The 27,598-nt window shown below is 42.7% G+C and overlaps 1 protein-coding gene and 1 long non-coding RNA gene across 5 annotated transcripts; one reads left to right on the top strand and one right to left on the bottom strand.

Moving 5' to 3' along the window:
• On the bottom strand, nucleotides 1-27,596 carry LOC125644744 (uncharacterized). Of its 3 annotated transcripts, XR_007359111.2 has the most exons (5): nucleotides 27,431-27,596; nucleotides 17,982-18,063; nucleotides 15,217-15,357; nucleotides 14,967-15,053; nucleotides 1-659 (listed from the first exon to the last, which is right to left on the bottom strand). It is a non-coding gene; the product is annotated as an uncharacterized LOC125644744 (long non-coding RNA). The 3 variants fall into 3 exon arrangements; XR_007359112.2 differs by lacking the exon at nucleotides 14,967-15,053 and having other exon boundaries at nucleotides 1-716; nucleotides 27,431-27,593; XR_007359110.2 differs by lacking the exon at nucleotides 14,967-15,053 and having other exon boundaries at nucleotides 27,431-27,592.
• Nucleotides 3,176-24,408, top strand: NMI (N-myc and STAT interactor). 2 transcript variants are annotated; one of them, XM_048869149.2, is made up of 10 exons: nucleotides 3,176-3,471; nucleotides 12,555-12,605; nucleotides 14,290-14,367; nucleotides 14,535-14,693; nucleotides 16,983-17,090; nucleotides 18,180-18,342; nucleotides 19,510-19,616; nucleotides 19,738-19,927; nucleotides 20,552-20,658; nucleotides 22,165-24,408. In XM_048869149.2, exons 2-10 carry the CDS (start codon nucleotides 12,561-12,563, stop codon nucleotides 22,363-22,365), a joined length of 1,158 nt encoding a protein of 385 aa, XP_048725106.2. In that variant the 5' UTR covers nucleotides 3,176-3,471; nucleotides 12,555-12,560; the 3' UTR covers nucleotides 22,366-24,408. The 2 variants fall into 2 exon arrangements, with proteins under 2 accessions (XP_048725106.2, XP_048725105.2); XM_048869148.2 differs by lacking the exon at nucleotides 3,176-3,471 and adding an exon at nucleotides 10,729-10,985.
• Nucleotides 27,597-27,598: the final 2 nt, after the last annotated feature.

Here is a 27,598-nt window from a genome sequence, read left to right as displayed (position 1 = left end):
TTCAGATAAAGCAAAAACAAGTTTATTAACTACAAAAGATAAGAGTTTAAGTGATTATAAGTGATAGCAAACAGATCAAAGCAGATTACCTAGTAAATAAACAAAAACACAAGCTAAGCTTAATATACTAGATAGATTGGATATGAATTAGCAGATTTTCACCGTAATTGATGGTACAGGCAGGCTACAGATTTTTAAGGGGCAAGCTGCACTTGCTTTACAGCTTAGAATCCCCAGGTCTTTTATACACAGGCTAAAAATCCCTTTAGCCTGGGTCCAACACTTCCACCAGTTCAGTCTTTGTTCCCCAGGTATTTCCAGGAGTCTCCTTGTGTGGGGAGTGAAGAACAATAGATGATGTCACTCTCTGCCTTATATAGCTTTAGCATATGGCAAGAACCCTTTGTTTCAAAACTTGGTTCCCAGACTGGTTTATGGAAAATACTGACATCCCAAAATGGAGTCCAGAATCATGTGGCCTGGTCACATGTCCTTGCAGTGTTATAGCTGCCATTGCTTACAGGCTGTGCAAAATGCCCACAGGTAGGTTAAGCTATTCCACAGACCATTGTCTTTGCTGATGGGCCATCAGCCACATCCGGCTTCTTCATTGTTGTTCCTGAAAGGCTGGCTGTGGGTGTTTTCCAGAGTAAGCCCATCTGAAATACAGATCCCTAACCAATGTTCATAGCTTCAGATACAAAAATGATACATGCCTACAAACAGGATAATCAGATTCAGCAAATCATAACTTTTTCAATGACACCTCACAATTTATCTTGTACAAAATATATCATAACTATGCCATAATCCTAACATAATAATATCACTGTGAAGAATATGGGGTGCAGTGTTTCAACTGTGATCCAGATCCTGAGCTGTGGTCAAGCTGTATTGGGCACAGCTCAGTGGTAGGGGGCAGGAGCTGATTGCAATGGTCCTTTTAAGCACTTATAAGCACCTTTGAGCCCCCGCCCCCCTGATCCTGGGGCTGTCCAGCAAAAGGAAGGGCCAACACCCATCTGAAATATCTAATATTTCTTTATGTCTTTCCCACCTCTGATTTTTAGATTATATCAAGAGGGTTCATCATGCTGAAGAACCAATTCAGCATCAATCCAGGCTTGTCAGGGAAATTTTCAGATTTTCATAGGTCTTTGTATCTAAGCTACATTTTATCACCTCGTCTCTCTTCCCTTTATCTATGTAAGGTTCTTTCCAGAGTCACACGTAACAGCTCCATTTATAATTTACAAGTTATATTTTCAAAAGAAAAGGAGTACTTGTGGCACCTTAGAGACTAACCAATTTATTTGAGCATGAGCTTTCACTTCATCTGATGAAGTGAGTTGTAGCTCACGAAAGCTCATGCTCAAATAAATTGGTTAGTCTCTAAGGTGCCACAAGTACTCCTTTTCTTTTTGCGAATACAGACTAACACGGCTGTTACTCTGAAACCTGAAATTTTCAAAAGAGTGGATTGACTATGCACTACAGGTTAAATCCACTCACTATACACAGAGCCCAGGTAAACATTCTTTGTTCAGGGAACTACACAGGACTTGGGGGAAAGAATCTGCTCCCACCCTATGGGGGGAAGGGGAAGGGGAGAGAGAACATGCAGCCTCTCCCACAGCCACATGCCATGGCCTATAATTCTTGCTGCAAACCAAGCAGGTCACTCTCCCTTGAATGCTCCATTACAATATATGCTAACTACTTATGCTAAAAATTCTCTTTCACCATGCATTTTGCTGTGATGCTGGGAGTACCTTTCCGAGCCCTGAGGAAGAGCTGTGTGTGCATAGGTGCCAATTTTCTTCTTTCTGGGTGGGTGCTCCCCCCCAGTTTCTGCCCTGAGGCCCCACCCTCCTCCCACTGCTTCCCACCCCATTCCCTTCCCCCAGCGCCTCCTGCCCACTGGTGCTGCCAAACAGCTTTTTGGTGGGGCCCGCCGAGCAGCTGATCACTGGGTGGCTGGTGGGTGCTGAGCCCTGGAGCACCCATGCAGTTAGCGCCTATGTCTGTGTGGATCAAAAGTTTGTCTCTCTCACCAACAGAAGCTGGTCCAATAAAAGACATATCACCCACCTTAACTCTCTAATATCCTGGGACCAACACGGCTACAACTACACTGCATACCTCTTTGCTGTGTGGCAATTAGCTCTGCATAGCCATGGACCTTCTACTGCATTGCTCCATTCTCAGTCTGCTCCCAATCTTAGGGTTTGTGTAGTCTACAGGTTATGCCAGCATAATTTATGTGGTTCAGGGGTGTGAGTAAGTACCCCCTTCTCCCAAGTGACGTAAGTTACACTGATCTAAGTGCCGGTGTGGACAGTGCTACGTCTGCAGAGCTTCTCCCATTGACAGTATCACCTCTGGCAGAGGTGGTTTTATTATGCCAATGGGAAAGCTCTCTCCCGTCGGCATAGAGCATCTAGAAGCAGTGGCACTTTAGCCATTGGGCCCACATGGCCCACGCCCAGGGCCCCGGCCAATGGGGGGGCCCCTGAAAAATGGGTTCCCCTGTGCCTCAACCTGCTCTGCCCACCCGGCACTTCTGCCAGGGAGTGAGGTTGGGGCGCTGGGGCTTGCCCCTCTCCGTCTGCCTGGCGCTCCTGCCAGGGCGTGAGGTCAGGGCACGGGGTCTTGCCCCGCTCCCTGGCAGAAGCGCTGGGTGGGGAGAGCAGGTTATGGTGCAGGGGTGGCAATTTTTCCAGGGCCGGGGGCCCTGGGCACAGGCCATGTTGGCCCAGTGGCTAATTCACCACTGCTTCTAGTATACGCTAGTCCTTACTTATATCCTGCAATATGCTAGTGTGGAAAGGGAGCAGGAATCCAGATGGGGGAGAGGTGCTACAAAAGGAACTACCCGAGGGGCGGCAGCATGGGGAAGGATTCTGGAGCGCTGGATCCAGGTGGGTCACAGGCCGAGCTGGGCTGGCAGGAGCTCTGATGCCCGTAACATGGGGGCGCGGTGACAGCGCAGGGTGAGACCCAGTAGGGCTGGAAACGGGAGCCAACCCCATAGGGTGCGGCGTCTCCCCGCGGGGCGCCTGTGCACGGTCTGGGTAAAACAGGGGCACCCCGACCAGCGCGGCGGCTTCCCGCTGGAGTTTGTTTCCGGAGCGCGGCACAAGGCTCCCGGGGGCAGGGCAGAGAGTCATTCCCCAAGGCGCCGGGGCAGGGAAGCCGCTGCCCCAGGGGTGGGGACGCTGACGGCTGAGAGAGCCCAGCCCCTACATTCCCCCTGGGCTGGCGCGCTCGGGCTGGGCGGAGGGGAGGCGGTATTGCGGGCAGCCTGCCCCTGGAAACACCTCCCCGGCGCGTCATTGCCGGGAACGGGAGACCAGCTGCGGCCGCTAGTGCAGCTGCCTGCTCGTCGGCGACTCCGCAGGCCCGGGGCTGGAGCGCGCCGGGGGACCCGATCCACGCACAGCAGCGCCGGTCTGGCCGGCCCCCGCCCCTGTAAGTGCAGCCTGGGCACGCCGCTCCGCGCCGCAGCCGCCCCCTCCCTGGCCCCCGGCCTCCGCTCCGAAAGCGAAACTGAAAGTGAGCGCCCAGTGCGATGGCAGCCGGGAGCAGGTGGGGCGGGCTCTGCGGGTGCCTGGGGGACCGGCCAGGGGCCTGCAGCGCCTGCCTCGTCTGGTTTGGCTTCCCTCAAAGAGCTGGGTCTTCATGGGCCAGCGTCTAAGGCCAGGGAAGGATGCGAGCGCAAATTCCAAGCTGGCTTCCTAAGGGCGGGTTGTAAAGGCGCATGCACACCGAGGACTGGGTATGATGCTGCCGCTCTGAAAAACACCTCTGGGTTATTGACCATACAGAAAAAGAAAAGGAGTACTTGTAGCACCTTAGAGACTAACCAATTTATTTGAGCATGAGCTTTCGTGAGCTACAGCTCACTTCATCAGATGTATACCGTGGAAACTGCAGCAGACTTTATATACACACAGAGATCATGAAACAATACCTCCTCCCACCCCACTGTCCTGCTGGTAATAGCTTATCTAAAGTGATCATCAGGTGGGCCATTTCCAGCACAAATCCAGGTTTTCTCACCCTCCACCCCCCCCACACAAATTCACTCTCCTGCTGGTGCTAGCCCATCCAAAGTGACAACTCTTTACATAATCAAGTCGGGCTATTTCCTGCATAAATCCAGGTTTTCTCACATCCCCCCCACCCCCATACACACACAAACTCACTCTCCTGCTGGTAATAGCTCATCTAAACTGACCACTCTCCAAGTTTAAATCCAAGTTAAACCAGAACATCTGGGGGGGGGGGGGGGTAGGAAAAAACAAGAGGAAACAGGCTACCTTGCATAATGACTTAGCCACTCCCAGTCTCTATTTAAGCCTAAATTAATAGTATCCAATTTGCAAATCAGATGTCAAGAATTATAACATTCATAAACCAGTCGGAGAACACTTCAATCTCTCTGGTCACGCAATCACAGACATGAAGGTCGCTATCTTAAAACAAAAAAACTTCAAATCCAGACTCCAGCGAGAAACTGCTGAATTGGAATTCATTTGCAAATTGGATACTATTAATTTAGGCTTAAATAGAGACTGGGAGTGGCTAAGTCATTATGCAAGGTAGCCTGTTTCCTCTTGTTTTTTCCTACCCCCCCCCCCCCCAGATGTTCTGGTTTAACTTGGATTTAAACTTGGAGAGTGGTCAGTTTAGATGAGCTATTACCAGCAGGAGAGTGAGTTTGTGTGTGTATGGGGGTGGGGGGGATGTGAGAAAACCTGGATTTATGCAGGAAATAGCCCGACTTGATTATGTAAAGAGTTGTCACTTTGGATGGACTAGCACCAGCAGGAGAGTGAATTTGTGTGGGGGGGTGGAGGGTGAGAAAACCTGGATTTGTGCTGGAAATGGCCCACCTGATGATCACTTTAGATAAGCTATTACCAGCAGGACAGTGGGGTGGGAGGAGGTATTGTTTCATGATCTCTGTGTGTATATAAAGTCTGCTGCAGTTTCCACGGTATACATCTGATGAAGTGAGCTGTAGCTCACGAAAGCTCAAATAAATTGGTTAGTCTCTAAGGTGCTACAAGTACTCCTTTTCTTTTTGCGAATACAGACTAACACGGCTGTTACTCTGAAACCTGACCATACACAGAACACACATGATGGTAAATGATCACTGTCACCAAGGTTTTAAAGAATAGCACAAGTTACTTTGTCCTTGGGATCAATGGCCCTTTAGGCACCGTTTTATTTTGCTATAAAGAGAGTTTGGTGCCTTGTAAAGCGCAAATATAAAGAAAACAACACGCATTTTCTTCATTATAAAGTATTCTTGTTTATGTGCTTTTCAGAGACTTGGTGGGATAATATGCATGACTGGAATATTGGTATAGAAGGGTACAGCTTGCTCAGGAAGGACAGGCAGGGGAAAAAGGGAGGAGGTGTTGCCTTATATATTAAAAATGTATACACTTGGACTGAGGTTGAGATGGAAATAGGAGACAGACTTTTGGAAGTCTCTGGGGGTAAGGATAAAAGGGGTAAAAAACAAGGGTGATGTCATGGTAGGGATCTACTACAGACCACCGAACCAGGAAGAAGAGGTGGATGAGAATTTTTTTAAAACAACTAACAAAATCATACAAAGCACAAGACTTGGTGGTGATGGGGACTTCAACTACTCAGACATCTGTTGGGAAAATAACAGAGCAGGGCACAGATTATCCAAAAAGTTCTTGGAATGTGCCAGAGACAATTTTTTATTTCAGAAGGTTGAGAAAGCTACTAGGGGAGAGGCTGTTCTAGATTTGATTTTGACAAATAGGGATGAACTAGTTGAGAATTTGAAAGTGCAAGGCAGCTTGCGTGAAAGTGATCATGAAATGGTAGAGTTCACGATTCTAAGGAATGGTAGGAGGGAGAACAGCAAAATAAAGACAATGGATTTCAAGAAGGCAGAGTTTAGCAAACTCAGGGAGTTGATAGGTAAGATCCCATGGGAAGCAAGTCTAAGGGCAAAAACAATTGAAGACAGTTGTCTTTTTTTCAAAGGGACATTATTAAGGGCACAAGAACAAACTATCCCACTGCATGGGAAAGATAGGAAGTATGGCAAGAAACCACCCTGGCTTAACCAGGAGATTTTCAATGATCTAAAACTCAAAAAAGAGTCCTACAAAAAGTGGAAACTCGGTCAAATTACAAAGGATGAATATATGTAGGGACAAAATTAGAAAGGCCAAGGCACAAAACGAGATCAAACTAGCTAGAGACATAAAGGGTAACAAGAAAACATTCTACAAATACATTAGAAGCAAGAGGAAGACCAAGGACAAGGTAGGCTCATTACTCAATGAGGGGGGAAAAACAATAACAGAAAATGTGGAAATGGCATAGGTGCTTAATGAATTCTTTGTTTCCGTTTTCACCAAGAAGGTTGGTGGTGATTGGATGTCTAACATAATGAATGCCAGTGAAAATGAGGTAGGATCAGAGGCTAAAATAGGGAAAGAACAAGCTAAAAATTACTTAGACAAATTAGATGTCTTCAAGTCACCATGGCCTGATGAAATGCAGACTCAAGGAGCAGACTGAGGAGATATCTGAGCCATTAGCGATTATCTTTGAAAAGTCATGGAAGATGGGAGAGATTCCAGAAGACTGAAAAATGGCACTATACAGTACAGACCCATTTATGCACGGATGTTGGGAGTCAAGCCGTCACAACCGCCTGTTAACAGACCATGGGTGAAGAGGGCCATGCTGAAAAAAGTGTCTATGATTCACTTAGAAAAAAATGTCATTATTTTCTGCTCTTTCTGGCTTGCATTTTTTTTCTTTCTTATGAAATCTGTTATTGCCGCAGATGAATGATTTCGATATTTTCCGTATTTTGCTCCTCCATAAGTCTTACAACAATTTCTACAGCACTAAGGGCTTCTGTGGGTGAAATTTTGACATTTTCAATGACATCCTCGCCATCACTTTCGCGGTCTGACGTAGCCTTGCAGCCCATTAATATTTCTTCCTCGGACAGAAATTCAGAAGTCGGGCAATCTTCATCCATCTCCAGCCACTCGGTAATGATTTCCGGCGACGTATCCAAACTAAGCCTTTCCTGAGCAAACCCCATGCGCATGGCTTTGTCTATTGTGGGTTTTGCTGAATAGCGCACATGTTTTTGCTTAAGCCCTGCGGCAGAATCGATATTTTGTACAAAGCCAGTCAGTTTAGATTCGTTTTTTAGACATCCTGTGAGAGTCGATTCGGCAATCCCAATATCTTTTGAAATTTTGGCCTGGGTTTCTCCGCTATTTACTCAATCTATTGCAGCTAGTTTTTCTTCTACAGTGTAGGAACGCTGACGCTTGCCCTCTGTCATTATATTAGGCCTACGGTTAAAATTTTCTAATGTCGTAGATGTATTATTATATAACTACTATGTATTATATCTCTCTCTAGCATGACGATGACTAAGAGTGCATGATACGTCTTTACCAATAGCGGTAAAGACGTACAACACATTTCCGTTCTGCACTTCCTGTCGATTTCTGTGCCAGTGAGTTAGTGAGCACAGCTGTAGCACTACATAGCAAGTTCCTGTACTGCCTGTTAACGAGTCTTGTGTGTTAAATAGGTAGCACTGGGAGGTATGGTGCTACCACGCGTTAAGCGGATTCGCGTGTAAACGGGTCTGTACTGTATTTGTCCACCTATAAAAAGGGAAATAAGGCTAACACGGGAAATTACAGACCAGTCAGCTTAACTTCTGTTCCTGGAAAGATAATGAGCAAATAATTAAGCAACCAATTTGCAAACATCTAGAAGATACTAAGGTGATAAGTAACAGTCAGCATGGATTTGTCAAGAACAAATTGTGTCAAACCAACCTGGTAGCTTTCTTTGACAGGGTAACAAGCCTTGTGAATTGGGAGAAAGCAGTAGATGTGGTATATCTTGACTTTAGTAAAGCTTTTGATACTGTTTCGCATGACCTTCTCATAAACAAACTAGGGAAATGCAACCTAGATGGAATTACTATAAGGTGGGTGCAAAACTGGTTGGAAAACTGTTCTGAGAGAGTAGTTATCAGTGGTTCACAGTCATGCTGGAAGGGCACAATGAGTGGGGTCCCCTGGGGATCAGTTCTGGGTCCGGTTCTGTTCAATATCTTCATCAATGATTTAGATAATGGAGTACAGAGTTCACTTAAGTTTGCTGATCATACCAAACTGGAAGAGGTTGCAAGTGCTTTGGAGGATAGGATTAAAAATTCATAATGATCTGGACAAACTGGAGAAATGGTCTGAAGTAAATAGCATGAAATTCAATAAGGACAAATACAAAGTACTCCATTTAGGAAGGAACAATCAGTTGCACACATGCAAAATGGGAAATTACTGCCTAGGAAGGAGTACTGTGGAAAGGGATCTAGGGGTCATAGTGGACCACAAGCTAAATATGAGTCAACAGTGTAACACTGTTACAAAAAAAGTGAACATCATTCTGGGATCTATTAGCAGGAGTGTTGTAAGCAAGACACAAGAAGTAATTTTTCCACTCTACTCTGCACTGATTAGGCCTCAACTGGAGAATTATGCCAGTTCTGGGCATCACATTTCAGGAAAGATGTGGACAAATTGGAGAAAGTCCTGAGAAGAGCAGCAAAAATTATTAGAGGTCTAGAAAACATGACCTATGAGGAAAGATTGAAAAAATTGGGTTTGTTTAGTCTGGAAAAGAGAAGACTGAGAGGGGATATGATAACTATGTTCAAGTACCTAAAAGGTTGTTACAAGGAGGAGGGAGAAAAATTGTTCTTCTTAACCGCTGAGGATAGGACAAGAAGCAATGGGCTTAAATTGTAGCCAGGGAGGTTTAGACACTGGAATAAATTGCCTAGGGAAGTTGTGGAATCTCCATCATTGGAGATTTTTAAGAACAGGTTAGACAAACACCTGTCAGGGATGGCCTAGATCAATGATGGACAATCTGCGGCCCATGGGCCACACACAGCCTGTCAGGGTAATCTGCTGGCAGGCCGCAAGACAGTTTGTTTACATTGACTGTCTGCAGGCACGGCTTCCTGCAGCACCCATTGGCCATGGTTCACCATTCCCAGCCAGTGGGAGCTGCGGGAAGTGGCACGGCCTCAGGGATGTGCTGGCTGCCACTTTCCGCAGCTCCCATTGGCTGGGAATGGCGAACCGCGGCCACGCCTGCGGGTGGTCAATGTAAACGCTGTCTCGCAGCCCACCAGTGGATTATCTTGATGGGCCATTTTACTTAATCCTGCCATGAGTGCAGGGGACTGGATTAGATGACCTCTCAAGGTCCCTTCCAGTCCTATGATTCTTTGATTATTTGGTATGTTACATATAGCAGATTTTTGTGTGGATAATATTATTACTGTTACTTCTTTTGGATGGCACTCAAAGTGTTCTAGGTGCTTTCCAAGCAGAAGCAGTGGTGCTAACTTGTGATTTTATTGCAAGGCTTACAAAAGTTTTACTTTAAGCCCCACCTCCTAGAGAAAAGTCAATGTGTGAGAATTGCAGCTTTGATTAAAATAAAACCAGAAAATGCCGTGCAACTTTCTAGCTCTCATGGTTGCAGAGAAAAGCTTGAAAATGTAACCCAAGTATGCTTGAAAGCTTGGAAGCCAGAAATCACATAAAACTAACCCTTTTTGGGGAAAAAATCCGATACATTTTAAACCTGCCTCATGACTTTTTTGGAACATTTGGGGTTGGCAGTACTGCAGAAGGGAAGGTGTGGTCCTGACACAACAAGATAAACACACAAATATTAACATATAACATATAACAAACATATGTGTGTTATAACAAACACCCTGATCCTGCTAGTGCACTACTCACATGTAATTAAGCAAGTGCATAAAATATTTGAAAGATAAGGGGACAACTCTGAAAACCGTTTGTAGCCCCCCGCCCTACCCTGTCCTGACATCACATGTGCACAAGTGGATCCTTGCTCTTATATGGAACTTCACTACCTCCAGGATAAACATTTTCCAGTGTGTTCATTACTATGTTTATGATCATCCTAATATTATTGTAATATTAAATATAATAGAACAGGGGTTGGCAACCTATGGCACGCGTGCCAAAGACAGCACGCGAGCCGATTTTTAATGGCACGCTGCTGCCTGCTGGGTCCCAGCCGCCGGCCCCGCTCAGCCCGCTGCCGAACCCAGGCTGGGACCCCAGCAGGCAGCAGCGTGCCATTAAAAATCCTGCCCGCCCCGGCCCGCTCTTCTCCGCCCCAGCCCTTCCCCGCAGGGGCAGGGTGAAGAAGCTTGGTCCTGCTGACTGCTGCTGCAGGGCAGGCAAGCTCCCCCCTCCCCCACCTCTTCCCCCAGCGTGCTGGGTTCCTGTCCCTCCTCCTCTCCCTCCCTGCCGCTGATCAGCTGATGGCCCTTGCGAGGAAGGGGAGAAGCAGAGCCGCAGCACGGTCGCTGCTCCGGGGAGGAGGCGGCGAAGAGGTGGGGGCAGGGCCTTGGGGAAGGGGAGTGGAATCAGGGCATACCCCCTCCAGCTCCCTGCCGTGAGCTGCTCTGGGCAGGGGGCTGGGACCACCCCCATGACCCTAGCCCACACCCCCAGCCCTCTGCCCTGACTCCTGCACCCCCCTCACACACCCCCAGTCTTGACTCCAGCACCCCCCACACCCCATGCCCTGACTCCTGTACCCCCTCACATGCCCCAAGCCCTCTGCCCTGACTCCTGAACCCCCCTACACACACCCAGCCCTCTGCCCTGCACTCCCAACACACCCCAGCCTCCTGCCCTGACCCCTGCACCCCCCCAGAACCCCAGCCTTGACTCCAGCACCCCCACACATACCCAGCCCCCCACACCCCATGCCCTGACTCCTGCACCCTCCACATTCTCACCCCCACCCTGAGCACCAAACAGGAGCTGCTGCACCCCCTACATTCCTACCTGCACCCCTTGCACCAAATGGGAGTTGTCCAGGTAAGCACTCCATACCCAAACCTGCCCCAACCCTGAGCCTCCTCTCTCATTCTAGCTCCTGGCCAGACCCTACACCCCAACCCTAGCCTGCTCCTTCACCCCCAGCCCTGTGCTCAGTGCACTCCCACCCTCAGCTCAGTGCAGAGAGAGAGGAAGAGAATGGGCTAGAACCAGGGAGAAGGTAGGTACCCACTCTATGTGGGCAGGGCTGGGATCCCAGACCAGCAGCGGGCTGAGCAGGGCTGGCAGCTGGGACCCTGGCTGGCAGGAGCCGGCGGACGGAACCCCAGACTGGCAGCGGGCTGAGTGGCAGCGGGCTGAGCCGCTCAGCCCACTGCTGGTCTGGGGTCCCAGCCGCCGGCCCCACTCAGCCCACTGCCGGTCTGGGGTTCTGGCTGCCAGCCCCTTGCCAGACAAGGTCCCAGCCGCAGGCCCCGCTCAGCCGGCTGCCGGCCTAGGTAAACAGAACCCCTGACTGGCAGCGGGCTGAGCGGCTGGCATGAAGCTTCTTAAACATTTTGAAAACCTTGTTTACTTTACATACGACAATAGTTTAGTTATATAATATATAGACTTATAGAGAGAGACCTTCTAAAAAAGTTAAAATGTATCACTGGCACGCGAAACCTTAAATTAAAGTGAATAAATGAAGACTCGGCACACCACGTCTGAAAGGTTGCCGACCCCTGTAATAGACCACTGGCCTTATAACTCATAATGAAGTATGTTCTTTTTATCTTTGTTTCTATTTTATGAAATAATAAACAATCTTTATACTGAAAAATATCTAATTAACTGTATATTGATCTAAGATGCTATTATTCTGGAAAATAATTATTTTTCAAATTATCATACTGTATGTGTAATGTAGTGAAATAACCAAGAGATGGTTTTATTCATTTTCTCAGTTTCCTCATCGCTAACACAGAGTTAAGTGCTTTACTTCTCTCATGAGATTGTTGTGATTAGTTAGTTAACATTATTGTGAAAACAAGTCCTGCCACGATAACAAATTGTTTTCTCTAACATTGATTCTTTGATAATATGTACTATAATGTGATAGGACATCAGCATAAGTGCCTGCATTCAATGCAATGACAAGTATTATGTGAAATCCTGATCCTAACTGGGGCATCTAGCTGCTACTCCAATACAAATAATACATACAAAAGGAAAGGCCATGATCCATTTTTGTGCAAAAATTTCCAGTTGACACTAATAAGAATTCCATTCATGGAGCAAATTTCCAATTAATTTGGAATTATTTGGAAATAATTTGGAAATTTCCAATTTCCTCAATTAAGTTAGTTTGTCGTTTTATTGCATTAATATTAATTTCCTCAAGACTAAATCAAACTTCAGTGTAAACATGAGATGGGTGCAGATTATTTCCATAAATCCCAGACCTGCAAAGATTTATGCACGTGCTTAACACATGCTTAAGTGTTTGCCATATCAAAGCCTTAAGTTGTGCACTGTAGAAATCTTGGCATGTCTTGCTCTCAGGTTATTATATTATCCTATATGTTCTACATATTGTGAAAGTGGTGTATTGTTCTATTTCCTCAGGGTTCAATGGATTTAACAAGTGAACTAGATTCTTTAAAAGATGATTCTATGGTAAGTATTTTCTGTTGTGCCATGCTGTAAGAATCTGTATTTGAAAAGGAGATCTCTAAATGGAGATGTTTAGCTAATGCTGTAAGACATTTTTCAGTAATAAATAGGCATTCTTTTTTTCTGAACAGTTTCCAAGTATAGCCTGTATCTCCTTTCTCTCTCTTTTCCTTTCACAAAAAAAAAAAAAAAAAAATAGATGGGACAAAGCACTGGAAAATATTTTGTAGGAAATATTTTGTGGACTATCCAGTTTGGCACGGGAACTGACTCGATTACCTAATAGGTCTTTTCTATGCCTAAATTTTATGATTCACATTCCAGTTTTACGTAATCTTAAGTGAAACAAGAAGGATTTTTCTGCAGGTCATTCTGGAATTTTTCTTTCAGAATATTGCAATCGAAAATAAAATGGAGCAAGAAGGGTTTTCCCTTCATTCCTCGTGCTTAGCCCAGCTACAAGTTTTCTCTGTATGTGAACTTCTGTGTTCTAATTTTTTAATTTTGAAATACTTTTTGAGCCTGTTTTTCCCTCCCTATATTATTCTTGGCAATCTAATCATCTAAGGCCCTGCTCCTGCAAAGATTTATACACCTAAAACTAGGCTTGGAGGGATTAGAATTTTGTTGGTAAATGTCGATTTCACTGTTCACACACAAAGTGACAAAAAAATTTCCATCAGTAATAATTGAAATTTACAGATAGGCAAAGTAAGGAAAATACTGCCCAAGTAATGATTTAAACTTTTGTATTAGGCTTGTTACAACTGGACTAGTGAAATGAATGGTAAAAACAAGTATGATTTGTTGATTGAAGGACGTTTGCTTTGTATATTATGATGTGATGATGACAAATTGTGTTTTAACAATTATAAAGCTTTAACTTTTTGAATCTCAACATATGCTGGCATTAAATAGTTATCTTACTCCTCCATAATTTTCCACAAGTGTGAAAATTTAAATTGATAAAAATGCTTAAAAATAAACATTAATATTATCCATTGAAATTATTTAAAAAAAATCAAATTCTGCCAAGGCTATCTATATAACTCTATACACTGTGAGTAAACCCATTGACCTCAGTTGACCCCAATGATCTTCGTTCTTTTTGGAAGAACACGGGGCAGCATGCCTCCATGGTGTGTCAGAACTATTTGGATATTTTCCAGTTGGATAATAGTTTCAGTTAGGTCCCCATGTTTAATGACCAAAATCCATTTTCTGAGATTTATATCCTTTCCAACCACAACAGTAGTTCAGTGATTTCTGTCTAACTGTCAAGACTTATTGAAGTGAAAGAGTAAAAATGAGAAACTCGTTGTTATAGTGCATCTGTTATACTCCTGCATGAAAATACTGGGAATATCTAATTCAGCATGTCTCTTATCAGATTTGCCTCATCAGCACTTTCTCTCCATCAGGAGAGGCAGAGTTGCAGAGAAGCAGCAAAAGGCACTCAGTCAAGAACTGGACTGTCATGTACACTGATTAACTCATAACTACAGTGGCAAAATATTTCAAACGAGTGCAAAGTGTTATTCTTCTCAGTTTGCTAGTATAGTTTGAACACTGCTGGTATGATTTGTACAGATAATGATTTAACAAGTGAATGTAGTCTCTCTAGCATGACATATCTGGTGATATTATAAAGTGAAAAATAGTACTGTGCATTTTCTTGTCTTTCTAGGATCTGAAAGTTACTGACCATTCTGGCACACAGACAGATGAGGTTGACAATCTTAAAGAAGAACTAGAAAAATGGAAGGTGCGTATGAACTGCACAGCTCTTAGGTTTTCACTGAAGTCAGCAGCAGCAGCATGAATGTGTCCAAAAGAAAAAAATTGCCCAAAGATTGCTTTTAAACCGACTTTACAATGTTTTGTTTGTTCTAATGAAAATATACTAAAGTACTTGTTGTTTTCAATATCAAGGAAAGGCTTGAAAAAGCTGAAAAACAAAAAGATGAGCTCCTTCTTTTGAAACTAAGTGCTGATGAAAAGAGAGACCAGGCACAAGATGAGCTGAGAAAGCTAATGCATTTCGAAGAGGAGCAATATAAGGAAAGCATTATAAGAAAGGAAAACCAGGAGGTAATAAGAGAATTTACCCATAGCTATCTACATTTGGAGAAGAGCTGTAGATGTGTTCCTTGTAGGTTGGAGTACTTTCCCCTTTCAATCCAAACAGCTCCATCAGAACTACATTTTGTAGGGCCAGAATATTTAGCACATCATTTTATACAAAATTCGGAAGTTACATGATAAAAAAGATAAAAAATATCTTGCAGTAATTATTTGAAAGAATGCAGGCAAAGCTAAGACTTTCTACATCATAGGTAAAAAGTGATGGCTAACAGAATTTACCTTCACTTGGTCCAAGGCTCCCACTGACAGCACAGTCTTACTATTCGCTAAAGTCCACATTGTGTTGAGTGAGGTCATTCAGTTGCTCTATCAAATTACATAAAGAACACTTTAAAACAAAACGTAACACTCCTCATAAAAGCTTAGAGCATCCAGGAGAGTTAGTCATTTCTACATAACTGTAGAGAGCTTGCAACCCGAGAAAGCTTGCAGCTAACATAGCTGCATATAGACACAAAAGTTTACTTACCAAGGATGGCAAAGTTATCCTCTGCTTCCTTTTAGAATTAGTTGGTAATTGTCCTTGGGGTATGTAATCTAGGCATTTGGAACATGAGTGGTAGGCAGTGAATTCTTCCTAGACTGTCAGGGGCTGATGGTTGTCGCTTATCTGGGAGAGAGATTTGCAATACAGTTTTAGATTTGACCTATCAGCTGTAGCTCAGAGGCTATTACTTCAATATCCCAAGGTATTTTTAATAATGATTTTCATGTAGATGATGTTCAAACCAATAAATGATGGATTTAATTTGTTTTGCTGGTACATTATTAATTTACAGAGAACTTCAGACATAGTAGAATGTAAGTAGCCAAATATATGAAATTCAAGCTCTTTGTCCTCATTTTCATGGCTCTACACAGTTTTGCCTCATTCTACATCTCTGTTGTTACTTCCGCCTTATGTTCCTCCCAGTCCTCTTACTTCACTGTGCCCTTTTTCTTTTTTCTACTCAGCTTTGTGCTTGTAACTACACCTGGAATACCCTGTCCTCATCCTACAAGTGCTGTCACTGTCCTCTTTCAGATCCCCACTTAAAACTCTCTATTTCAAGCAATCCTTTTTTTCTCTTATCAATAATCTATATCCTCTGTGCATTGTCATCATTCTGTGTTTTATCTTATTTGGAGCCTAATCCTGAAAACACTTTACACATGTGAGTAACTTTACATATGTACGTACTTCCAGCCAAAGTCAATGGGATTATTCATTGGTAAAGTCACTTAGATGCACAAGCATTTGCAGAATCAGGCTCTAAAGCCCAAATCCTCTGCTGTACTCATTCTGCTCTTTGGGATGTCTCAGAGAGCTACTGTGGCTCTCTGATCATGGATTCATAGATTTTAAAGTCAGAAAGCACCTTTATGATCACCTAGTTTGACCTGCACAAGACAGGGCATAAACCCTTACCCTGTAATTTCTACATCAAACCCATAACTTCTGTTTTCAACATCAACGGTAGATATTAGAGCAATCTGGGAACTGTTGTAAATGCCATGAGCTGATAATGGCACTAAAGGAGCCACCCAATAGTTCAGGATAACTGGAGCTCATCACTTCTGCCATGTCCCCTTTCTAATCTTGATGTGCTCCCTACGCCGAGCACCGCAAGACAGCTAGCATGGGAGCTGGTTACATTGGCTTTATCCCACTCAGGATTCCCCTACACCTATGAAATCCCCAGCTGTAGAAATGCAGCTGATTTCTGCTCCCTTTTTACCTCTTGAGTGGCATAAAGAGAGTGGAGTGGGAGGGGGCCAGGAACTGGCCCTCAGTTTCTAAATTCTTCAGGACAGGGAATATAGATTATCTAGGACCCCATCCTGCACATGAATAATTTAATGCACACAGTTAATTTCATTGAACTAAACAAGGCTGTTCACATGTATAAATTCCTCTTGTGTATATGAAAGTTCAGGGCCTAACTGTGTAAAGTGCAGTGTAAGTTTATGATGGTATGTAAATGTTTCTGAAATCTTACTTTTCTCATTTAAGTTGAATGAAGCTGTTCCTTGGATAGCAAACTTACCTACTGGATAGTAATTTGTACCATTGCTTTAATCTATCTCATAATTGTTCATGCCATTGATAGTTGCGTGGTTGGTTATTTTTAGCAAAAGATTAAAAACGGAAATTCATTTTCCAATTTCTAGGGCCTACTACTTTTTACTGAAGTCCAGAGTTTGACTCTTCTACATATTATGCATTTTATATATATATATTTTTGTAATCTGCAGAGAAATCTTACTGTAGTAAAGCAACAAAATATTGAGCTGCAGAGGGAGATTCAGAAGCTCAGAGATGACCTTGCAGCAAAGAGTTCAAAGCTTTCACAGGATTTTCGGGTAATTGCTATTTGAAATATTTACAATATAGCTTTCAAATGGACATATTTTACTTCTGAATTTCTAAACTCTACGGGCTAGATCATCAGTTTTGTAAATCTGTGTAGCTCCATTGAGTTCAGTATGAAATTCAGCTATTGCTTTCCTTCTCATTCTCTATCTGGCAAAGTTAATAAATGCACTTGATGCTGAGGGGAAAAATGGAAATGTGAAACTGGAAGATACAAGAAAGAAAGAAAGATCAGGACAAAATTGAAAGAAAAAGAAAAAAGTGCATAACATTTTCATGAGTTCATATTTTATATCTCTGTCAGAAAGGGGTGTCGAAAGAAAAGAGACTTGTCCATTACAGAAAAAAACATGATTGTAACTTTAGTTTTCCCAAATTGCATGTAGCCTAATTTTGATCTCCCTTATAGCATGCAAATCATTTGAAGTCAATGGAGTTATATTGGTATAATATAGGTGAGTTCAGAATCAGAACTCTCTTTTGGCTACACTGCTGCAAATGTTATGAAGCACTGTAACATTCATGTTTATTTGGCTAAGTTAGTAACATGCAAGGCAATTTTAGCAGGCCTCCTATCACCAAAGAGCTACAGTCAATACAGCACAAACAGTAACCATAAACTGCTTTGTGATATCTGCTTTTGCACAATGTTTTGTACTTCCTTTGGTGTTAAAAGTTCTACAAATCAAAGCTCTGATCCTGCAGGTAGAATCCCTATTTACTTCAACTGGAGTTTTAGTACCTAAGGACAAGTTTGTGCTCAAAGTTCATTGGAGAGGAAAAGTAAAAGCTTACAGACCAAACTCCTTAGGGGGACATAGGATCCAAGGGAGGTTGGGGAATCCCCATCCCCCATTTTTAAGAACAGGATAGACACACACCTGTCAGGGATGGTCTAGGTTTACTTGGTCCTGCTTCAGTCCAGTTACATCAGTGGTGAATTCAGCCCTACTGTATATTAGCCTTAAAAAAAAAAAAGAATACTGCAGAGTGAGGCAAGATGCATACTGTACATTTTTTCAGTTGCTTAATAAATTATTTAAACTTTGTCATTTCCTGTCTTGATCCTACAATATTAGATTAAAAGAGAGATACAGAAAAAGACAATGAAGTTTACTGGGATGAAAAATGCTGAGAGTGATGACACAGTTTTGAATACTTGCTGCCTTTTTCACATAGCTGCAAAAATTCCATTCAGATTGCAGCAAAGACAAGCTCTTCTCACTTTTGAAGAGGAGGATGGTATGGTCCATATTTTAATTATAACTAGTAATGTATTTCACGTTAACAGCAAGGGATATGGGGTTAAACAACAATTTATTTGATCAGCAGGAGGGCTTACTAGCTTGGGTTTCCAGGGCTGGAGGGGGAACCTGCTTACAGTGAGTAAGAGCACCAGAATCTGGCTCTCAGCCTAGATGCAAACGTTTTCATGGTATCACAAATAAAGTTTAAGAGTAGCAGCCGTGTTAGTCTGTATCTGCAAAAACAACAGGAGTACTTGTGGCACCTTAGAGACTAACAAATGTATTTGAGCATAAGCTTTCGTGGGCTAAAACCCAAATAAAGTTGAAAACAATATTGAGACTATCCCACTTTCTCTACATTCAGAGCCCAGTCACTCAGATGGATGCACAGAGTTAGACAACTGCACCTTGTGAGAGTAGAATTTTGCCCACTATGTCAGCATCAGCTCTAGTCCAATTAAACTCAGCTGACAGAATACCAACAGTCTACCCTCAATTACATAGATCCTACCTCACAGAGGGATGAGGCCTGATCTACAGCCCATGGAGATCAGTGCAGATTTCAGTGGGCTTTGGATCAGTCAATGTTATCTTTCACAACATTAATGTACAGACTTATAGTCAATATTAGTAAATCCATGCCAATGATATAGGGCAGTTTTCCCTACATCAGCCTCCTTCAGACACAGCTGTGCCCCATTAAAATGCAGGCAACCCGAGCCTACAGTAGAGTTGGAGGTTAGAACTAGTTGATCCAGATTTAAATTAAACAGAATAGTTTGTCTGCAAACTAGTAAATAAAATTTCACATAAAGCAAGAGCCTGCCTTATTTCTCAATTAACTCTTAGCTGGAATCAAAATGTTTCATACTGGTAGCGATTTAGCCATAATATTGTATATAGGGATAGCATCTTTCATACTGACAATCCTAAAATACTTTACTAGTGATGCACAGTACATACAGTGGCGAGATTTTTAAAAAGGTATTTTAACACGTAACGAAGCAGATAGGTGCCTAGTGGGATTTTCAAAAGCACTTAGGCACCGCACTCCCATTTATTTCACTTTTAGTGATGCTAAAGAGATTTTTGGCTAAGGGCACTAGGGAGTACTTTTCATTAGTGTAAAGCTACCTGAAAATCTTCTTAATTTCCCTTGCAGTTGCCCAGAAACTGATAAGAAGAGGTAAGCATACTGTGAGCCTGGATAATGAAAAGATAGAGTTGAAAGCAATGCCGGTTACACTAGAAACAGGAGTCAAATTTGAGGTAATTGACAGGTCAATATAAAATCTTTTGAGATACTTCAAGAATATGTACCTTTGTTTTCAAAAACTGTATCGAACGGGTACTGTAGCACATAAAGAAAATAAAGTCTGTTTTTTGTTAGCTCCATGTCACAATTTCTGGAGAGAAGATCAATATTTCTGAAGTACCAGATCTACCAATACCTGATGAGTGGATCAGAGATAAATTAGAATTGAATTTCTACAAATCCAAACAAGGAGGAGGAGAAGTAAAGGATGTGAGATATGACAGAAGGTCTCGCACAGCCATTATTACATTCCTCAAACCTGGAGGTATTTTATGCAACATCTTGTTAGCTAAAGTTACAGGGCCTGATTCTCCACTCATCTATATTGTTTTTGCCCTGGTGGATCTGCACGGACTTCAGCTGAATTATTCCTTATTTATTCAACTGTAAATGAGAAGAGACTCAGGCCCATAGGTCTTTAAACACAGCTGTGTTTAATCACATTCCTTTTGGATCAAATATGAATTCATACACAGCTTGTAAGCTTTGATATTTGCCCTCACATTACAGTATTCAAAACTTCTTTTGCCTTTGCATTACTGGACTTCATTTTACAGGAAAGAGAAAAGTGGGAAAATATACTTGTCATGTCATGCCATTGAAAGTTACCCAGATTCTCAGCTGGTGTCAATGGGTGAAACTCCACTAAAATCAGTGGATCTGCATTAACTTACATCAGCTGTAGATTTGATCCACGAACTTTAGTGGACAGTTAATTAACATCTGTTTTGTCACAAATGTCAATTCCAATTTCCAAATAGTAAACTTTAAAAAATTGTATTTGGTTTCTAACTATATACTAAAATGATTGGTCTTGTTTCTGATGTGCTTAAAAATACACCTTAGATAGTATTAATTTTATTTCTCACTTTTGAATTCTTTGTTCTAGTTGCTGACAACTGTATGAGACGTACAAAGCATCCTTTCTGCATAAATGAAAAGCGCTTTATGCTTTCTATTTCCCCAAGCATAGAAAAGCACTTGGAAAAATTTCAGGTAAATTAATCTTAATGACGCTACATCCTAAAACAGAGCAAACAATCTGTGCTCTGGGAGGGTGGATTGTGAACAGAATCTTCTCCTCAGGTCACGGAGTGTCAGGAAAACGGCTGTAGTTCTCAGAGCTGCTGTTTCTCCCTCATTTTAGGTGGGTGTATACAAGAACTTGCTGGTGAATTCCCATTGCTGTAGATCTACCAGCCTGGCCTTAGGCTCCTCTGGGGCACAGGAGCTGTGTGCTTTACAGATTGTGGGGAGTGTTCTCTCCTTGCAGAGAGTCCCCCATAGCCTGTTCCTCTGTTGATGAGCTTATGACCTACAATATGAGGGTTGTAATTCACTCAGAAATTACAAATGCTTTTTTCATCATATGTCACAGCAGTAACCATGTCTGTCTACAGTCAGGGCAGAGATAAGGTTCCATCAGGTGTTTTATGGCTTAATTGTTCTCATTTAAGTTACACACAATTGATGAATCAGTGTCCATATCAAAAAAGCACTACTAAATCTAGCATTAATTTAACCCCTCATTGCCTGTGCTGTGGTTAATGGGTATATTATACCAACATTTCCAATCGACCTAAAAGCACCCACAAAACTTTTACAAACAGTAAGTCCTCTTTGCAAAACCCCACAGTTCATGTATATCAGCGAATTCTCTGTAAGCTGTTTTTCTCTGCATAAAGTTTTATCCATCTACCTATGAGGTTAGAAATGATTTCTCTATGCCCATATTTACAATATGCACTCAAGTGTGTATTGGCCCAGATGCAAATATCCAGGATTGTTTGTCTTAGTATTGTTCTTTATACCTTTCAACAGTACTTATTCTGTAGGGTCAGTACCTTTCCTCCCACCCCTCCCCTGGGCTTGCATAGGGTATGTTAGTAAGTGTACCAGGTTCCCAGTTCTCTCTGCTGAGGTGTGAGCGTGCATATACACAAACCCCCAGGTTAAATCACTGGTCCTAACCTGGCTAGAGAATGTTTTCTCAACATAACTCTGTCAATAAGGAAAAAAACACAACATGTTATAAACACGGATGCTGCTGTGTCACAGACCTGTCTGAGTGCATGGTGGTTCTTATAGTGTAGATAGATGTATACACCATCTCAGTTAAAAATGTGCTTTTCAGGTTGCAAGAAATGATATATTTTGAAGTTAATAAGGAATCAGATCCCATGTCTGGCGTAAACTGGTGTATCTGCATTGACTTAAATGGAGCAATGTTGATTTACATCAGTTGAGAATCTGGCTCACTATGTTTCAGTGAAGAGTTTAGGACACATGAGCTAAAGAGGCCAGATCCTGCTTTTACTGAAGTCAGTAGCCTGACTCTATAGAATTCAAACCTTCCAGTGATTTCAGTAGTAGACCAACACTATAGTAGAAATCCTAAAATGAAAGGCAAGCTTGTAGCGATATCTTCACACTGACATTTTAACTGTGCAACCTACCGGTTCCTAAAACTGAACATACAATGTGTGTTTTCCTCCTTACCAGGTATTTTCTGGGATTTCCAAGAGGACCATACTGCTGTCAGAAATTCAAGAGGTTGAGGAGGATGAGGAGAGCATGCAGGATATGATAGAAATTCATTTTCAGAAGCCTAGCAATGACGGCGGGGAAATCGAGAACATCAAATATGTAGCAACAGGAACTAAACTAGCATATTTTGAGGAAGATACTGAGAATGTGGCATGAAGCTTTACCGCTGGGGCTTTTACTTTGCTCAGTGTGACATAGTATAATGGAAAAATGTTGCAGACTTTTAGTCTTTTTAATATCTGTGCTTTTTAATCTTCAAAATTTACACTTGAAAAGAAGAACTGCCTGCCTTTCCTTCCTTTCACCTGCATGATGACAAGACTCTTAGAGTATGTCTACACAGCCGTTAAACACCTGCTGCTGGCCTGGATCAGCTGACTCAAACTCAGGGGGCTTGGGCTGCAGGGCTGTAAAATTGCGATGTAGATGTTCAGGCTCAGGCTGGAGCCCAGGCTCTGGGACCCCACAAGGTGGGACAGTCCCAGAGCCTGAACATGTACACTGCAATTTTAAAGCCCCACAACCTGAGTCAGCTGACTCAGCCTAGCCTCTCGTATTTAACTGCTGTGTAGACATACCTTTACGGTCTCGAGAGCACAGCTATGTGAAACTCACTGGTTCTGGCTTGCTGAGGTTCCTTGTAAAGTTCAGCAATAAATATTACACAAAGCCGAGATCTCCGTGCAAAACTCATCTGAAACCTTAGAGTTTGCTTAATATACGTGGGTCCACCAAACCCCTTAATCCCTCACCAGCACCTGAAACTTGATCAAGGTTGCTTTCTGCAAATCAGATGTGAGTTTTGCATGAATAACAAAACCCAAAACTTGATAGATTTTTCCTACTTGAGGTTTTTGTTAGGAAAGCTTTACATCACTGCTCAAAGGTAATTTAAAGTGTTTCTCCTTCATACAGTGTATAGCCCAATAGGACTCCAATCCTGATCAGATCCTTTGGTGCTGCCATAATACAAGCAACTGATAATTATTCTGTAACTTTATAGGACTCTATAATCAAATTAGCTATGGAATGTCCATAATGAAGAAAGTGATATGTAGTTTTTCAAATGTGCTTATGATCAAAAAGGGGAGTGTTCAAAAATGGCACCAGTGTACTCATCAGTTGACATCTGTTGGGCTAAGTTGTGCCTTTAAGGAACAGCTCGGAGCTGGTAGCAAATGGCATGGAGGTAATCTTACTCCTGGGGGAATTCTGGGCCACTGCACATGCTCAGAATTCATGTGTCCCACAGAATTTTATTTTTCCCCACAGACAATACTTTCTACCCCAAAAGTGCTGCAGTTCTGCCTTTCGCTCACCAGAGGCCACTGTGGCACCAGAACAGCCAACAGCATGAATGCAGCAGGCTGTTCTGGTGCCACAGCGGCCTCTGGTGGACAAAAGGCAGAACTGAAGCACTTCTGAGCAGAATGTATTTTTTGTGGGGGAAAAAAAATTCTGTGCATGTGCAGTGCCACAGAATTCCCCCAGGAGTAGAAGTTCATCACAGCACCTGGCCCGTGGAGCCAGGTTAGGACAGAGTGGGGCACATGGGGCTGCTGGGGGATCACAGACGAGTTCAGAATGGCTAGTGGGGAGGACAGATGGGGGGCTAGTGGGCTGTGGAGCTAGGGGGGTGACAGCGTTGACCCAGGGGTTGAATGGGAGTGGGGGTGCATAGCCACATAGGGACGGGGGCTGCAGGGACCTATCAGGATGGAGGGATGCGAGGACAGGGACAGATGTGCCTGATTGAATGGGAGAGGCTTGTGATCAGCCAGGGTCTGCATGGGGGAGGCTCCCTAACAATCCTGCCCTCTCCACCTCCCCAAACAAACAAAAAACTTCTCCCACCCACACCCAACAACCCTTCAGGTTCACTCCAGGCTCCTTCCCGCTTCCTCAGCTCCTCTGTTACTCCTGAAACTCCAGAGCTTTTGCACTGCTTCTGACGGGTGCAGGAAACACAGTTCTGTATTGTAATTTAAATGAATTACTCAAAGTTCTGTATTAATATGCCTAGTAAGGAATCTGTTTATAAAAAAAAAATAATTACCAGAATCTCTATTCTTTTGGTCTGTATTGTTACAGACATTCTTACTGACATATTTTGAAATAAATTACCAAAATAATTGAAACTGCCATTATATTGTATTATTTTGACAAATAAAATATGAAGAATTTTGCAGAATTTTAAAATATTGTGTGCAGAATTTTTAATTTTTTGGCACAGAATATCCCCAGGAGTATAATCTGCACTGCTGTTGGCATGTTGATACCTCTTCTGGGGCCTGATCCAACACCTACTGAACTCTTTAGTGAGTTAATATGAGGTCTCTCTCTAGGAAGGATGTATTATTTATGAGAGGTCTGTTTCTTAACTATTTGTATCTACAGTTACACTATTCCTCAGTTATACCCATTATTTTGTCTAATTTAAACACATACAGATACTAGCTAAGAACTCAGGTGGCTCTTAAAACTATGTATAACAGATTATTATTTTGTAACCATACTGGAGCAACCATCTGGTTATGATTGCCTTGTCTGAGGATTTTATTTTGTGTGATCATGGCCATAGCCCTCTTTCTGAGGGCAGCAGTAAATGGATGGAGATGGCCAATTGGAAAAGGGGCATATGGAAGGCAGCACAGATTTCATTCATAGCCCTTGAATCAGGGACAAAAGGCAGAATTTATTGTCTTCATTCATATCTTAAATTATATTAAAAGTTCTTTGAACTGAATTGGACTTGCAAAGGGAGGGAGTGTCCTCTCTTCCCAAGGGGGGATTTATTGCCTCTCTCTTTTTCCTTCTCCACCCTTGTGGGGCTGGAATAATTTGGCAGTCTGTCATGTGGCAGCAGAAAACCTCTAATGTCACTTAACACGGAGGGAGGGGTTCATGTGAATATCATTTATTTTCATTATATAAAAGACCTTACTGTACAAAAGGGATTTTGTATTATACCCTGCAGGAAGACATTGGAAAATATACATCAGACATTGATTGTAGCTATAATATACAAAAAGTCAGATTTAGATTACACAGCCTTAACAAATGAACAACAAAATACATGGCTGTATATAGAAAACAAAAAATCAAGTACTGTCAAAGTTGGTTTTGTTTTCCTTCTGCTTAGAACAAAGAAAGGAAAAGTCTCCTCTGTTTGATGTGTGGAAAAAGCTTACATTGATTACACTAAATAACCAACATAAAATGCATAATAAACAAAGGCATGTGAAACTATGGGAGAATTGTGTACTTAGCAATTAGCTTTAAAAATGTCTTGATATTTTGAGGAGATGCTCTAAACTGCACAGAGAAAAAAAAGTGCATGAAGATCAACAACATAAACCCTATCACTGAAAAGCATTGAGATGTAAAACCTGAAGAATGAAGGTTTCAGTGGAAATTCTGACAAAAGTTTAAACATGGCAGGACTAGTGAAAAGGTGCAGATAAAAGTAACAAAGTAAAATCAAGAAGAGTTTTTAAGTAATACATCTTAAGAACCAGGTACTATTTGTGAATTTCTCAGTCTATTGATTATCCAGTTTAAAAGTGTTAAGTAGTGATTTTATATAAAGACAACGGGAGATCAGTTTCAAACAAAAAATAAGACCTTTTTCAGAAACAGTCATTTTTGATATTTCTTTCAATTAGGTGCTATTACCACCCATAATATTAAATAATGGTCAGATAATAAATTAAATACAGCCTTAGAAAACATCAGTAATAAATCCTTGTTCCTAAATGTCCTCATTATATGTCAGAATATTTAAAATGGAGAAGAAGAGTTAGAAGCTTTCTTCTCCAGGCAGAAATACACTAGACAGGCCACACAAACAAAATTCCTCCTAGGAAACACATGCTAGAATGGTTCCTCACTGGAGGGGAGTGTATTGCATGCACTTCACTCCATCAACCTGAGCTCTTTCAAGCAGCTGCCAGCAATGGGGGCTTTAGCGGGGAGCAAAGCCTGCATTCCAAAACCACCGTTTGACCTGGCCATGCACTAGGGCCCAATGGGTCAGAGTGGGGAGGCTCCTAACACTTTTGCCTTCTTGCTTACCTATACCGGGGCCAGCCATGGTTCAGCTCATAGGAAGCTAATGCAGCAGGAATAAATTAACAGCTTTCTTCTGTGCCATTGATACCAATGGGAGAAATTAAAGAACAATTTAATGGAAAGGGTTTCCCATCAATCCTACAGTGGTACCTAGGAATATGGTGTAGGTAGTGCTAGTTCAGACCTTATTAGCTGCAAATGTTTGAATTCCATTGGCAAGGAACATTCTTGCTGAGAGGATTCCTTTTCTGATCCATTTAGGAAAGGTGGTGTCATCACTGAGAGGGGTCAGAAACAGAACATATATTTAGTTTTTGGAGACAATCTAAATGATGTGATGGGGACTAAGTAATACAGTGATGGCCATCTTATAAATGTCTGTAATAATAATTAGATAAGATTAGGTAGCCACAGAATGGCTGCACACTCTTCCTATCCACTTATGATCTCATGAAATTGTTATTCTCCAGTGGAAGTTTAAAAATTCCTATATTTCTTCACTATGTTGCTAGGATGCAGCTGGCACCATGTTCAACAAAATGCCATTACATGCCCACCCACTGGATGTCAGAGTACTTCTGGCTTCCTGCACTTCCACATGACAGATGAACAATACCCACAGTCTGTATCTCTGCCATAGCATTCAGTTCACTCGCACTTGATTTATACATTATTTTATGCCCAATTGGTTTAACATGCCTGCCTTGCCTCCTCATGTCACCGCATTCATCCTTGGATTACTCCTTCCCGCCTCGTCCCTGTGCCCATCCTCATCCCACTCCCTCCCTCCTTATCGCCTCCCCCTCCTACTTAGCATCCTGATTTTAGTTTCATAGGTTTATTTGTGGATAGATCGATCTAGATAAGCAAAAATAAGCGTAGGACGGCCTGTGACAGTTTCACACCTCAGGGCACGTTAGATGACCGCCTGGTGTGCCGCAGGCCAGGCCGATGCTGTATCAGTTATGCCATGCCCCTGTACCAGTACCTGGTAAGACACCCAGCTCCTATCAGTACCTGATTGTATGCTTCCTCTTTAGTTATAAACAACCCGTACAAATCAACATGAAAACCGGGCACAGACACCAGAGTTAAAACCCAATCTCTGTGTCGCAAACCCCTTTAGTTTCTCCTTGGGGTTAAGGGTCACCTGTATCTCGGCTGTGTCCATCCACGGATGTCAAGCGACAGAAGCGGGCGTCGCTCCTCAGCCTCTCAACAGAAGCGGCCGCCTGCCCGGGGAGAGCTGTCAGCTGGGACGTGTAGTTGACGGTCCCCTTTTACAGCGCACTGTTCTCCCCCGATAAGGGGCGCAGGG

The sequence above is a fragment of the Caretta caretta genome, chromosome 11, assembly GCF_965140235.1.
Source record: "Caretta caretta isolate rCarCar2 chromosome 11, rCarCar1.hap1, whole genome shotgun sequence".
Taxonomy (NCBI): Eukaryota; Metazoa; Chordata; order Testudines; family Cheloniidae; genus Caretta; species Caretta caretta.
The sequence above is the reverse complement of the archived record's forward strand: the minus strand, read 5'-3'. Positions and strand labels throughout refer to the sequence as shown.

Coding starts and splice junctions, on each gene's coding strand:
- NMI (XM_048869148.2), top strand. Junction 18,343..19,509: donor CACTTTTGAAGAGGAGGATG/GTATGGTCCATA, acceptor TTTCCCTTGCAG/TTGCCCAGAAACTGATAAGA. Junction 20,659..22,164: donor AGCACTTGGAAAAATTTCAG/GTAAATTAATCT, acceptor CCTCCTTACCAG/GTATTTTCTGGGATTTCCAA.